At 37.1% G+C, this 15,141-nt stretch overlaps 1 protein-coding gene across 2 annotated transcripts in view; it reads left to right on the top strand.

Annotated features, from left to right (window-relative positions):
- Positions 1-15,141, top strand: part of TBL1XR1 (TBL1X receptor 1) — a 175,763-nt gene that overhangs the window by 151,945 nt on the left and 8,677 nt on the right. For both annotated transcript variants that reach the window (XM_044920114.1, XM_021692372.2), the window contains 7 exons: positions 1,189-1,252; positions 1,343-1,440; positions 2,661-2,721; positions 10,215-10,336; positions 10,478-10,552; positions 13,895-14,022; positions 14,610-14,775. In XM_044920114.1, coding sequence (XP_044776049.1) covers positions 1,189-1,252; positions 1,343-1,440; positions 2,661-2,721; positions 10,215-10,336; positions 10,478-10,552; positions 13,895-14,022; positions 14,610-14,775 — 714 coding nt within the window. The remainder of the gene's footprint in view (positions 1-1,188; positions 1,253-1,342; positions 1,441-2,660; positions 2,722-10,214; positions 10,337-10,477; positions 10,553-13,894; positions 14,023-14,609; positions 14,776-15,141) is intronic.

Genomic DNA, 15,141 nt, shown 5'->3' on the forward strand with positions numbered 1-15,141 from the left:
GAAGTGTGGACTTTTCAAACATATATTATTCATTATGAACTTGAATCTTCCACTAGAAGGGGAAAACATTATCCTTGATTAATGGTTCTTTTAAGACATTTGGGGTCCAGTAGTTTAAAGGAAACTTCCCATTGTGCAGAGTCTGGAAATTAGCTTTTGCTGTTTGTTTCAACGCGGCTCCTTCTTTCTCAGATAGAACCAGATTTTGTCAGGACTGAGTCTACAACCCTTAGTACCATACTAGCATCTGCTTTTCACTTACCTGCCCAGCTAAATGGCTTGAGAAGTCTGAAAAAGGGCAATCTTGTTTCCAATTCCCTTTCCAAAAAGCATCACAAAAGCACTGAGTAAGGCAGGATTTCATTCTGTGTCTTCAGTAGTGTTTACTAATCCCAGCAATAGTGTGTTTAATGCACTCTGTAACTTGCACTTCCGTAGATCTGTTCTTCTGTTGTACCATTCATCAAGGCCAGGCACAGCAAGGGAATATAAGATTAGAGAAATTGGTATGGATTTCTCCTCGCGGTAAAGTAGTTCCAGGCAGTTGTACTCACTTCATTAACTATAAAGTCAGCCTACACTCTTTTCTGGCTTTTTTTTTTTTTTCTCCTAATTGGTAAGGATTTCATATTGAGAAAGAATTAACAAAGGAAAGAAACACTCAATGATATTTAAGTATCTGATCATCTGAAACGGCAATATTGTTTGGCTCACACACAATATAAGCTTCATTTAGACAGTAAAAGATTTAGAGGGAGGACCATATAAAATCTTCTAATCATAACAAAATGTTTTAGCCATTTTTGCTTTTGACTCTATTAAATTCATTTTAAGATTGTGATTTTGGTGTCCTTCCTAGTCTACCCCCCTTCTCCCATCTCGAGTCATGTGCATCTGTGAGAATACCGTAGACCTTAGCATGCGTCAGGGTGGTGTTGGTCCTGCTCCAGAGTAGTTCGTGCCATTCTTGAGATTTGGTTATAAGGCTCCCACACTGACTAGATGCTGGTTAAATACTAGCTTCATAGCAGTGAAGGGTCTTTTGTAGGTCGTTGGTAGCATTCCCAAATTTTGAAGCAGAGAATGTCAAGATCTACTCTTCCTAGGGTTTAAACGTGGAAATAGTCAAATAACAATTAAATGCCCTTTCTGGATTATATAATTGAAGGAAGTGTGTTTCTCTGACAGAGTGAAGGTACACTTCTAGCAACTGGTTCATACGATGGATTTGCCAGAATATGGACTAAAGATGGTAAATGAAGTATTTTTCTTTTTATATGTTGTTGTTGATCTAAGTTATAAAGCTTGAAGTAATTTTCATGTTTTTCTTTTTGAATATTAGGTAACCTTGCTAGCACCTTGGGGCAGCATAAGGGCCCTATATTTGCATTAAAGTGGAATAAGAAAGGAAATTTCATCCTAAGTGCTGGAGTGGACAAGGTAAAAGAACGTTAAACTAGGTTTTACAAAGGTTAGTGTGTTACAGAGTATACCTGGAAGTCGTGTTTTCTCCTGCCGCTCCTGTAAACAGTAAAACATCTGTTACGGGAAATTCAGGTACGGATTCACGACGACAGTGGGAATGCTCTTAGGTTTTCTGTCAGCTCCTTCGCCAGTTTACTCATCAGAATGCCATTGATCTTTTATCTTTGTGACCACTCATCTTTGCTGGAACAGTGGATGTCATACCTCCCATACTCTGCTTTCTTTCCCTAGTTTCTAGTTTACCTCAGCCGTGAAAATGGCTCCGGAGTGATTCCTTGAGAAATCTTAGAGGCAGTCTGTTAGCTGAACTCCTGGTGCTTAATTGAAAATGTAAAAAATGCAGGGTCATTGAAGCTTTTTCCACCTAACTAGGCCGGGAAATATGGAAAGGTTGAAAATACGGCCTTCTTGCTCTTTTGTTTTCTTAGGTCATCCCCTCTACCATACCCCCCAAAATGAATACAGGTCTAAGATGATTTCAGTCCAGCAAAGCGTATGCTCAGTACGCTTGTTAACTGAGTCAGTTGTCAGAAATGAAAGTAGAGAAGAAAAAAAAGGAAGAAAAATAAAGGAGGCCAGGAATAGGAGGGAAACGTCCTATTACTAACCTCTGCCACTGTATAATACTTTACATCCCCAAAGTTATAAAACTAGTGATGGGAGAGTATTTAAAGGAACTGTGAATATATCCATTCAGATTTATGTGTCATACTTGGGTATAATATACAAGACATTGTTTTAAATATTGTCAAAATTCAAGCTGCCCATATGTGTAAATGTGAGCTTTTAAAAATCTTAATATTGAAAATTGGTTAATGACTTTATTAACCAAGAATTTGCCTCCTAATAGCTAAAAAAAAAATTTGCATTACATTATTGCAGTTGAGTTTCTTAAGCAATGTAATATAATGTCTGATGGTTTGTAGACAACTAATAGTTACTTGAAGTAAGTTGACTGATGAAAAATCAGGGAAAAATGAAACTGCTTAATAGTCATTTTCCCCCTCAGAATGGAGTATACCCTCGTTGTACTATTGGGGATAAAGTAAATGTTTAAAGTAAAATTCACTCTGACATTTCCTATTGCTTTAACATAGTTAGGCATCTAATTTATGCACCTATGATGAGCTTCTTTTAACCTCTTAATACAATTTTTCTTTTCTTTTCAATCTCAGACTACGATTATTTGGGATGCACATACCGGTGAAGCCAAGCAACAGTTTCCCTTTCATTCGGGTAAATCTTCACAATTTACATGAGAACTGGTGCTTCTGTTTTTCTAATTAAACTTTTAAAAGCATATAATTCATTTAAAATCTTGAAATATCAAATATCGGTCTTGTTACTAATCCTTTGAGGAGTTGATGTTCCATGACTTTCAGATTGTTAATTGTCAGGGGATCATCAAACGTTTTCTGTGAAATGTACCATTAAAAAATCATTTGCAGCCTAGTGCAATTAGGTTGGTATTATCTAATGGTAGGAACATAGATCTTTGAATCAGGAGGTCTAAGTTTGAATGGCAATTCCACCCCACTTAACAAGCTTTAAGACTGAGCAAGTCATTTAACCTTTCTGAGCCTCATTTTCTCTATAAATGAAGGATAATAATTATACCTATTTGTTAGGATAAAACTAATGTATATAATACAACTTTATAAACTCATACAAATTTAGGTGTTATTTCTCATTTTGGACTCCTGTTTCCACATCAGTCCTCCTGTGCACATGAACTTAAAAAAATAGGCTTTCCCAGCATTGTTGGAACTTTGGTACTTTAAATGGATTTCTCTTTTAAAAAATAATTTGATACTTAAATACGATAATTCTGCCCCCCTCCGGTAGTGTGCTCCTTTATCCTTGATGCAGAGCCATGCATGCGCTATACAACCTGATGGGTAGAGACAGCTGGATTTTAGTACCTGCTCTCTTCTCAGGCTGTTCTCAGGGAGTTTCCTGTTGATCATTATTAAACTAGAACAAGATGCCTAATAACTGTAGTTGACCCTTGAACAACACAGGTTTGAACTGTGCAGGTCCACTTACATATGTGGCTTTTTTTTTTTTCAATAAATACAACTGCAATACTGTAAATTTATTTTCTTTTTTATTATTTTCTGTAGCTTTATTATACGAATACAGTATAAAATTCATATAACATACAAAATATGTGTTAATCGAGTGTTTCTCTTCATGGTAAGGCTTTCAGTCAACAATAAGCTATTACTAGTTAAGTTTTGGGGGAATCAGAAGTTCAGTGCGGGATTTCAGCTGCATGTGAGAGGGCCTAACCCCTGTGCTGCTCAGGAGTCAGCTAAGTTAGAACAGTAGGACTACTTGATTTCACTGCTTCTTCAAAGATTTTGTTACAGTTGGGAAGAGTTTTGATTTGAAAGCTGACTAAATTTAACTGGTTATTTTCAAATTTTTGGTAACATCCTTTTTCACAAATAGCCAGTGGCACAGCATCACCTTTAAAATTGAAGCAACTTCTGGCATTCTGGCTTTTTGTCTTTTTCTATTTAGTGTGAATAAACAAGCCAAATAAGGTACAAAATGACTACTGTGTAGTATCTGGGTAACGTAATTGTGCAAGCATCTTGTTAAACAGTTCAGCTTGATTAAGGCTTACCACATTAATAAGCATTTACACATTAGCTGACCTGTTTTACTTCCACCTTTGTTTCTAGTCCCTACCCATATAGATTTCTCTTAGGCCTCTGGCTCTTCCACCCAAAAGTTTCTCCTAACTGCTAGGAGTAATGCAAATTCGAAATAAGTTAGCTATATAACGGAAACCACCTTTGTGTAAGAGATGGTGCTCTTTGTATACATGATCCCATTTAGTCCTGACTACAACCTGATGAGGTCGGTATTGAAGTAATTTTACAAGTAAATAAGCTTTTTTTTCACCTAGGATATTCTTTCTTGCCATACTTTTTGTTTTTTTTAAAACAGCTTTATTGAAGTATAATTGTCATAAAATGGGCTATACCTGTTTAAATTGTACAAATTGATATGTTTTGACATGTATATACCATCAAAACTATCACCACACTGCAGACAACGAATACACCTGCTAGCTTCAGAAGTTGCCTCTTGCCCCTTTGTGATCTCTCCCCTTCATCCCTAGACAGCCACCCATGGTCTTTCCACACCAGAAATTAGTTTACATTATGTAAATGGAATCATACTTTTTTGGTCTGGCTTCTTCCACTCTGAGAAATAATTTTGCATTTGCTTCAATTGTTGAGTAGTATTTCATTGTTTGGATACACCACAGTTTGTTTATCCATTCACCTGTTAAAGCAAATTTGGGTTGTTTCCATTTTGGGGGGCTATTATAAATAAAACTGCTATCAAGATTCATGTATAAGTCTTTGCGTGGACTTGTACTTTCATTTCTCCGGTGCAAATGTCTAAGAATAGAATAGCTAGATTACATGGGAGGTATATGTTTAACTTGTTAATAAACTGCCGAGCTGTTTTTCCAAAGCTTACATTTTCCATACTGATGGACATTTTCAGCAACAGTGGATATTCTAGTCCCTCCATGTCCTTGCCAGCACTTGATAAGTGGTCAGTGTCATTAACTGGAGCCACTCTAATAAGTGGGTATTAATATCCCATTGTGGTTTAATTTGCATTTCCTAATAACCAGTGACGTTAGAGCATCCTGTCACGTGCTGTAGATTTTACTTGGTGAAATATCGGATCAGATCTTTGGATCTTTAATTTACTGTTTTCTTCTGTTCTTTATGTATTCCGGATACAAGTTAATCAGGTATTTACAAATGCTGTCTTATAGTCTCTGGCTCGTCTTTGCATTGTTTTAACAGTATCCCTCTGTGTCAACTCTATTTCAAAGAAAACAAAACAAAACAACAATATCCCTCGAAGATCAGGAGTTATTAATGTTGATGAGTTCCATAAATTATTTATTTGTTCTTTTATGTATCATGCTTTCAGTGTCAATCTAATTTGCTCTTGTTTTCTATTTGCTTAATGTGGAAGTTGAGGTCACTGATTTGAGACCTTTCTGCTTTTCTAATATGGATATTTAGTGCTATAAATTTACTTCTAATTACTACTAAGTGACATGTCTCTGTGCGTAGCTCTCTAGTTCTCTCTTTTCCTGTAATCTGTCTTATAAATTCCAGCTGCCTTAGTCTCCCTAGATTCTCAGCTTTGTCTCTTCATTCAGGAAATTTATTGATCTCTGCCTAGAGATTCCTCTTCCCTATGCCAAGACCTGGACTTATTTTCCCCCCCAGATTGTAAGCTTGGGCAGTTGTAAAAGGTCACATTGATGGTTGGTTCCCATTTTCTCAGGAACCGCTGTCTTTTATTGCCTGGTGTCTACTGTCTTGAATTATTATCTCACATATTTTGTAAGTTTTCTTGTTTTTGTTTCGGCAGGAGGTAAATTTGGTCCCTACTACTCCCATCTTGACCAGAAATGGAAGTCTACCATGCTTTTTAAATTACTATATTTTAATTGGTGTGCTAAATTGTCTCCCGTATACACTCTTGCATAAAGCATAAATCATGATTATAGATGAGTTACAATAAGTGGCCATTTCATACCCATTTGTATGGCTAGAAGAAGTAATGTTCATGAGGATATGGAGAAATTAGGCCCTATACTTCGTTAGTAGGTTTGTAAAATGGTACAGTCACTCACTGTGGAAAAACAGTAGGACAGGTCCTCAAAAAGCTAACCATAGAATTACCATATTATGATCCAGCAATTCTACACGTAGGTATACATCCCAAAGACTTGATAGCAGGGACTTGAACAGATTCTTGTCAGTGTTCATAGCAGCATTATCCACAGTGGCCAAAAGGGGGAAACAGCCCAGTGTCCATCAATGGACAAATGGATAAACAAAATGTGGTCTACACGTACAGTGGATTATTATCCAGCCATGAAGAGAAATGAAGTTCTGACACATGCTGCAACGTTAGTGAACCTTATATTCATTATGCTAAGTGAAATAAAGCAGACACAAAGGGACAAATAAATAGTATAATTTTACTTATTAACTATCTAGAACAGGCACATTCGTAGAGACAAAGTAAAGATTAGAGGTTCTTAGGAGTGGGGGAAGGGGGAAATGGGGAGTTATTGCTTAATGGCTGCAGAGTTTCTGTTTGGGGTGATGAAAAAGTGTGAAAATAGTGATGTTGCATAATTAATACCACTGATTATACACTTAATAAAATGACATTTTATGTTATATATGACCACAGTATTTAAAAATTAATAATAAAATATGTCCAAACCCATTGAAGTGTACACTTTAAATGGACGAATTTTATAGTATGTGATTTATATTTCAGTAAAGTGGTTTCCAAAAAAATGCAGATGAGTAATAAATGTCTTTCTCTCCTTACTGCATAGGTTCGGTTCATTTGTTACCTTTTTAAATTATGAAGGATGGAGGGGGTAACAAAAATATATCAAAAATAGTAGGACACAAGAATTTTAATCTTAGCTCCAGGATTTTAAAAGATTGTGTAACCCTAGGCAAATTAACTTTTTTTAGTCTTTTTTTATTGTGTATAAAATGAGATCAGTAATAGCGAACACACCTCTTACATATCACTTACATAAAAGTGCATTTTGTTGTGAGATGTATTTCTTTTTTTTTTTTTTTAAGTTTATTTATTAAGTAATCCCTACACCCATCTTGGGGCTTGAACTCAGAACCCCAAGATCAAGAGTCTTGTGCTCTTCCAACTGAGCCAGCCCATAGAGATGTATTTCTTTCCTAAAGAATTTGCATCACCTAGACTCTTTTTATTTTAGGAGTAAGCAAAAAGTAAGGATGCAGGTATTCTTAGATTACACCAATTTTGTAACCCTTGTATTTTATGAGCCAGGTGTATCACAAAGCATAAATCATACAACTCATGTTGCAGCATTCCCCAACTTCCCCCAGTTAGCTTTACTTGGTCCTACGGTTTTGTTTTGTTCTGAACCTAATGGTATATTTGTTTGAATGCCACTTCTTACTTTCTCAGCCTCCCATCTCCTGTTTTGCAGACAGCTCTGCATCACATTAACATCCTGATGCATCATGACAGATTCTTGGCATTCTTTGTAGCATTTTATTATACTTTCAATTGTTTTCTAAGTTTATTAGATTTTTCAGGCTTTTTCCCCCACCACCTAACACTAGAACCATTTATTTATCAAAGAAACATTTTATTAAAATTATTTTTGGAATGATATCTTATGTAATAGTATTTAATGTCAAAATGAAAGTGTAGTAGGTATTGAGTCAGATTCCAGGCACAAAAACAGAATCTAAACCAGGTCGTCCAAGAAGGGGAACTTAGTACAAGGAAATAGTTGCAGAGGTGTTGAAAGAATGAAAACCAGAGGACTCTCAGGTACCCCGGAGTGTAAGAACTGCAGAAAACCTAAGACTATAGAGAAGGCAGGATCCCTCTTGCCAGTGGGAATTAGAAGGGGAGAAACAAGAACTGCCTGGCAAGAACAGGCACCTTGGAGTAACTGTTGCCACTGCCAGACACCCAGCCTTAAAAGAGAGATGAGAGCAAAATTGCCTGTCTTCTCTGTTTCTCTTGACCTTGGGCTCTCGACAGTGTCTCCCACTGTATGAATCCATCTGGAAACCAGTAGGCACAGGAACCTGGGATATGTAATTTGCAGGAGTCCACCCACTGTGTGTAGAGCATAGCAGGACAGAGTGTGGTAAGGAATGGCCCTGAGAACAAGCAGACAATGAACAGGACAGTCATCGACATGCATCTAAGATGATGCGGTGTGTACACACAGCAGTAGAGTTCATACATAATGCTCATCAAAGTTGGCCTGTGCTTTTGTTTACTGGCTGATTTAAGTTGGATACTCCCAGAAGCAGACCTGGAGCCAAGCATTTGAGTGACGTGATTTATTAAGGAAACACTCTCAGGAGAAACAAGTGAGGAATTGTAGGGATTAGGATGGAGAAGTGGGCCCAGCCTCAACCTGATCCAGGCAGGGCTTTGGAGTGTTTATTACACGTTGGAGTTTTTCTCATCTTGAACCACATGCTAGATTTTTGAATCTCCCCCTCTTTCCCCCAAACCCAACTACATACCACCAGCCATTGGGTACTAGCCATTTTTGGCTGGGGTGGGGGGGTGGGTGGCGGTGTTGGAGACAGCAGCAGAACAAGGCAATTCTCTGAAGAAGTTTACCCTGGGAGCCCTTAGCACCAAAACACTCAGAAACTGGGAATCTGCCACAGAGCACAGGTAAAGAGGGTCTGCAAAGGAGGGAGCGTGCAGACACCTCTGAAGGCCTGTTGCCTGCGAAGGTAGTAGAATACAGCCTGCTCCTCACTGCTCGCTTGGCTTATCAGTCTAACGGTGCTCAGAATACCCATTTGTAATATGCTCAGTGTGAAAACAGCCAGTTACTATGATGGATACATAACAATGAGGAAGTGGTTTGTTTTTTCTTTCCCATACACACAAGTTCTGACCTCCTTCATTAAATGCTTTATATCTCTAATAATGGGAATATACAGCTTCACTTTAACTTCTCGTCTCCCCCTTGTCTCTTAGTGTTTGCTCTGAATGCTAACCTTGTTCTGCAGAGGGCCAGAACGTCCATTTTTTGGCTTGATAAGCTGCAGGATCTCTGTTGGAGCCAGTTTGGTCTGCCCTTGTAGTGCAAAGCAGCCATGATACGTGGCCGAACGAACTTGTCTAGGTTTTAATGAAATTTTATCATAAGGACACTAAAATCTGAGTTTTGTATGATGTTCACATTCATAGGTCTTCTTTTGATCCTGTGTCGTCTTTTGATCCTCACCCCCAGCCAAATGAAACGCAAAAACTACCCTTGGCTAATGGGCCATCGCGTCCACACTGCTCTAAATCCGATGCTGTGTGCTCTGTTGCCTAACCCAGTTACTTGCTGCCACTGCGTTAAATCTGCATTACTAATTAGAGAGCCTTTGCACCTTGCGGCAGAGGGAGATGAAAAGAAAGACTCTCCAGTCATACCAGAGCTAAAGTAACTATTAATAGCCAGCTTTTGGGTGTCTGAGGTTTTAAATTCAGTGACGTGGGTTTTAAGTGATATTTGACAAGAATCAGAAGAAAATGTATTTGCGATCATCTGCAATATTCCACTTATCAGATGGGTGGATTGGAAATTATTCAGCGTAACATTTGTCTAACTTGTCATTTACAAAGTCCTTTCCACACGCACCATCTCGCTTGATCTTCACAGTATCCTTGTGTATTAAGCTTAAAGGTTTTATCCCCTTTTTTTAGATGAGGAAAATAGCATGAGAGGTTAAATGACTTGCTTGGGGCCCAATGGTTAGGGAGTGGCAGAACCAAGCTCCCTTGTCCATTGAACACTCAAGAGAATTTTAGAAATAAAAGGAAGTATAACATAACTTTTAAAGGTTTACAAATGCGATACCAAGAATGCAGTGCTAGTTATTCATAGAGGAAGCTCTCAGGAAGCCTAGTCACCTGCGTTACTTTCTGTTAGGCTGTGTCTCACATAGAGACAACTGAATGGAAATTTAATATTTGTGATATTTAGATGCCTTCATTTTTAAAAATTCTAAAAATTATAAAGTAAAATGCTTAAGTTCCTGTTACCACACTTAATGTCCGAGCATGGTTTAAAACTAAAGCTCCTAGCTTTCAGTACGTGTGGAATGAATGCAAACCTAGCCCTTTTTCCTTTTCAGCACCAGCACTGGATGTTGATTGGCAGAGCAACAACACCTTTGCTTCTTGTAGTACAGATATGTGCATTCATGTCTGTAAACTAGGACAAGACAGACCTATTAAAACATTCCAGGGACACACGGTGAGTAGCCTTCCCCCCCCTTTTAAAGTGGTTATGATGAATAAGTAATACTACAGAGTGGTTTTGAAGTATGTATATTTAAGATCCAAAGAGCAATCCAGTCTATAAAATGAAAATGTGAATATTTACTGTTACTTTTAGAATGAAGTAAATGCTATCAAATGGGACCCAACTGGCAATCTTCTGGCCTCCTGTTCTGATGACATGACTTTGAAGGTAATTCAAATAGTGGGGAGACATGCAGTGGAGGGGTCACCAAGAATGGCTGCTCTGGCCATTTTTAGATCATTTAGAATGTCTCTTATAGTTCCTTGAATGCTTAAACCTGGGTCAGGATTTAACTACTTTTTAATAGTGAATCATTGTTTTTTATATTTTATTTTGTAAAGTATTTCAAGTGTTTAAATATAGCAAATAAATTCTACTTAAAAGAGTGTTTGATAGGAATTGTGGTGCTAAGAAACCTGCTGTCTTAACTTGTCTTCACTTCTAGAAGGTCATATGCTGGTGCAATTAAAGTTTATTTGCACATGTAAAAATTTGACTAATAAGTAACAGATCTTTGTAGCATTCGTGGATTTTGCTGAAATTCTGTGAATTGTATAAATTTGATTTTGTGGTGTGAATGTATATCATCCTTGCTGGGAAGCTGATCTTATAGCAGAGAATGCTTAGTTGGTGAGTGAGCCTTGCTGACATGCCAGCATCAGCAGCTCGACATGGGTTTATGTTTTTCTTGTCAGTGTGACTAAAAGCAAAGCGAACACCTTGCACCTGTGCACGTCACATTTAGAGAAAAAAAGCATTTTGAGGTAAAGAACAATCTAATACAGATCTCCAGTATTAATGAAGCTTTGAGCCCTTTCCTGCAACATAGTAACTCTCCTGAAAATAATTTTATCCTTGACTCTGCAATGCCCACGACTGCGGATGTGGTGACCCTTAAGATGCAGGAATCATGAGGGAAAACTGCTTTTCCTCCTGTGAACAGACTAAATGTAATCTTGGTAACCTGGTGAGGTTTTTCCCTTAAATACCTGCTGGGTTTTTAGTCATTCAGTTTTCTCAAGCCTGGGCTCCCTTGCAGACATTGCTAGTAAAAAGGCTTTTCTTAATGCTTTTGTCTGAGTTTACTTTGCATGCACGTGCATTGCAGTCATAAAATGAAAGCCTTGTTGAACAGAGTATGGCACATATGTGGAGTGGAAAGGCCAGTGGCTGGGGAGTCTACTGAGCAGTTAGAGAAGTTTGGATTAGAAAGTGTTAGCTTTTTGTCCTAACAATAATGAAAGGTCAGAGTTTTAAAGGAGAAACGAGATGGGTTGATATTGTGTAGTGGGCCAAATTCTGAGAACAAGGAACAGGAGTCAGAAGATCATGCAAAACCTGAACAGTGATTTGAGCCAGGCAGGTGGAGGTGCTGGGTGGGCCTGGTGCTCCAAGAAGAACTCTACCCTTGGCATAAACATTTGGGACTTCTCTGCAGGTGGATGGTCATTCAGAGCCACAGACTTGGATGAAGTTGTGTAGGGAGAAAGGACAGAGTAAGGAATGAGGGGAACCTTAGAAATAGAAAGTCTTAAGAACTTAACTCCCAGTAATTACCAGCTCAAGAGGAACAAGCTTCCAAAAGGAAACTGAGGAGGAATGACCCAAAGGGAGGGAGAGTGTTCAGAGAAGAATGTTTCAAGGGAGGGTGATGGATAGGAGTGGTTAACAGTGGCAATGCTATTGAAAGGTCAAATGAAATAAGTTTTGAAACATATTTTGGGGGCTTATTTACATGGAATTATAAATGTCTAGGATCCAAAAACATTATGGGTTTGCTTCGTTATCTCTTATTAGGTACATTGCAGACATGTGAAACACACCTAATTTTTGTGAGCTCTTTTTGTTGTTGTTGGCAGTTGGGTTTTTATGTGTGTTTGTGTTTGGCAAGATTTACTCCCATGTCTTTATTGAATGATTTTGCCAGAAGTACTCTCAGTGTAGGTTTCTTTACCTCTGTACACATAGGTTTTCAACTCAAGCAAGGCTAATTATTCTCTACTCATCATTTTAACCTTATTGCTTTGTTATTTTTCATGGTTGGTTCTGTATGAGTCATTTTCTAAACTTTTATTATGGTAACAAAACTTAACATGAGATCTTTTTAATCAGGCTTTTAAGTGTACGGCACAGTATTGTTATCTGTGGGCACAATATTGTAGATTTGTAGAGCTGAAATTTACACTTGTCGTTTAGCTGGTCCCCCTCTGCTCTTCCCCTCAGCCTCTGGCAGCTACCATTCTTTTCTTGGCTTCTGTGAATTTGACTCTTCTAGATACCGCATATAAATGGAACCATGCAGTATTTGTCCTTAAGTTCAGGAATTCCTTTTTTTTAAGGCTGAATGATAAATACTCCATTGTATATAACACCACATTTTCTTTATCCGTTCATCCATTGATGGACACTTGGGTTGTTTCCATATCTTAACTTTTGTGACTAATGCTGCAATGAACAGGGAGTGCCAATACATTTTTAAGACCCTGATTTCAGTTCTTTTGGATAAATACGCAGAGGTGGGATTGCTGGATAATATGAAAGTTCTGTTTTTATTTTTTTGAATATCCTCCCTACTGTTTTTCATAGCACCTATCATTTTGCATTCCCACCAACAGTGTACTACAAGTGGTCTAATTTCTCCACGTCCTTGTCAACATTTATTGTCTTTTTTATTTTATAATAAAATCCTAATAGATGTGAAATGATATCTGTAGTTTTTATTTGCATTTACCTTATGGCTAGTGACATTGAGCATCTTTTCATATACCCGTTGGCCATTTGTATATCTTCTTAGAAGAAGGGTCTGTTAAAGTCATTTGCCCATTTTTAAATTGGATTATTAGGGTTTTTGCTATTGAGTTGTAGGAGTTCCTCATATATTTTCAAAATTAACCTTTTATTTATAGATACATGGTTTGCATATTTTTTCTCCCATTCTGTCATTTGTCTCTTTATTGTTCTCTTTGCTGTGCAGAGGCTTTTTAATTTTATATAGTCCCATTTGGCTTTTTGGTTTTGTTTTTGTTGCCTGTGTTTTAGTGTCATACAGGAATATATTATTTGCACGTTGCTTATCTATTTGCCCTTCTCTGTTACAAAATATTTTCTGATTCTAAATCCTAAGAAGAATTTGTAATCTACATCTTTTATTTAAGGGACAGTGTTAAAACTAATGCCTTAAACATTTTAGGATCATTACCCAAGGGATTTACTAATGTTGAAGTTTGTACCATCTGAAGCTCTCAGAGTTACTCTTAGAACTACAGCTAATTCAGTCTTGAAGCCTCAGAATAGTGAACATTTGGAAAGGACTTCAAGCTAATTTGTCATTTTTAAAAGAGAGATAAATATTAAATATATTCTACATATTAATTTCTTTGCAAATATTCCCTTGATCTGTAATCATTGTTCTGGTTATACTGCTGATATTTTAGATTGGCCCAGTAGTATTTTTAAATGTATCCTTTGTATGGGAAAATATAATTACATATGTTTTTCTTTTTTGCTCAGATATGGAGTATGAAACAAGACAATTGTGTCCATGATTTGCAAGCACATAATAAAGAAATTTATACTATCAAATGGAGTCCAACAGGGCCAGGGACAAATAATCCAAATGCCAACCTTATGTTAGCAAGGTAATATTTATGTTTCACTCTTCCTTTTATGAGTCTTCCACACAAAAAGCTTCTAATAAATAACGACAGAGTTAGGAAAGATCCCATGAAATGGGAATGTATCCTGCAAAGATTGTTTTTTTGATGGGAACATTTAAACTTGGAGTTTTATTCTTATTTCAGGCCATAATGGATTTTTATATCTGGAGTTATCAAATATTTACTGATGATATCAGATATTGATTAAAACTCAAGTAATTGAGGCATAGTGCAATAAAGTTTCTTCAGCATTAAAAAAAATAAAAATATAGTCAATACATTGTTCAGAACCATGGATCAGTCAATATAAAAGAATTATTTAAAGAGCAAAGGAATACAGTGAATTTAGCTCATTTTGTTTTTTCAATTCAGGGACTCGGAGATGCCCTTAAAGTTCCTTTTCTCCTATATAGCTTTGCTTCCAGAACACTTGCTTCCTAACAGCCCAATCTGCGTCTCATAAGGAATTTGTGGCTAGCTACTAGAAATGGCTGAACATTATAGATTGGGGGTGGGGCATGGGAGTATTTCATTATTTATAAAGTCAATTTTGTTGCCTCCTTTGTCAGTGCATCCTTCGATTCTACTGTTAGATTATGGGACGTAGACCGAGGAATTTGCATCCATACTTTGACAAAACACCAAGAGCCTGTGTACAGTGTGGCTTTCAGTCCTGATGGCAGGTACCTGGCAAGTGGTTCTTTTGATAAATGTGTGCACATCTGGAACACACAGGTATGTCTCAGTTATTTAAATCATCACCTGCTTTCATAGTTACTGAGAAGCACTTGCCTATATAAATTCTCTTTTCTCTTTTGGTTGTCATTCCTTTATGACATTAGTTCAATCCTTAGTTTTTAAATGAGTACTTTTTTTTAATTTACAAGCTGGTTGAAGTTAATATTTTCCTAATGTAGGCCAGAATTTACAAATAAATTTAGATTCTTGTTTTATTTTTTTTTCAAGTTTGTTGACCTAAAATGTGAGAGTTTAAGATGCATGTTTAGATAAATGATGTAGTTTCTTTATTTTCTGAAAGACTTGTTTTTGAAGGAGCTATATATGAGCAATTAATAAAATGTACTAAAGGACAAGATTTTA

This window comes from Neomonachus schauinslandi, chromosome 1, assembly GCF_002201575.2.
Source record: "Neomonachus schauinslandi chromosome 1, ASM220157v2, whole genome shotgun sequence".
In the NCBI taxonomy this organism is placed as follows: domain Eukaryota; kingdom Metazoa; phylum Chordata; class Mammalia; order Carnivora; family Phocidae; genus Neomonachus; species Neomonachus schauinslandi.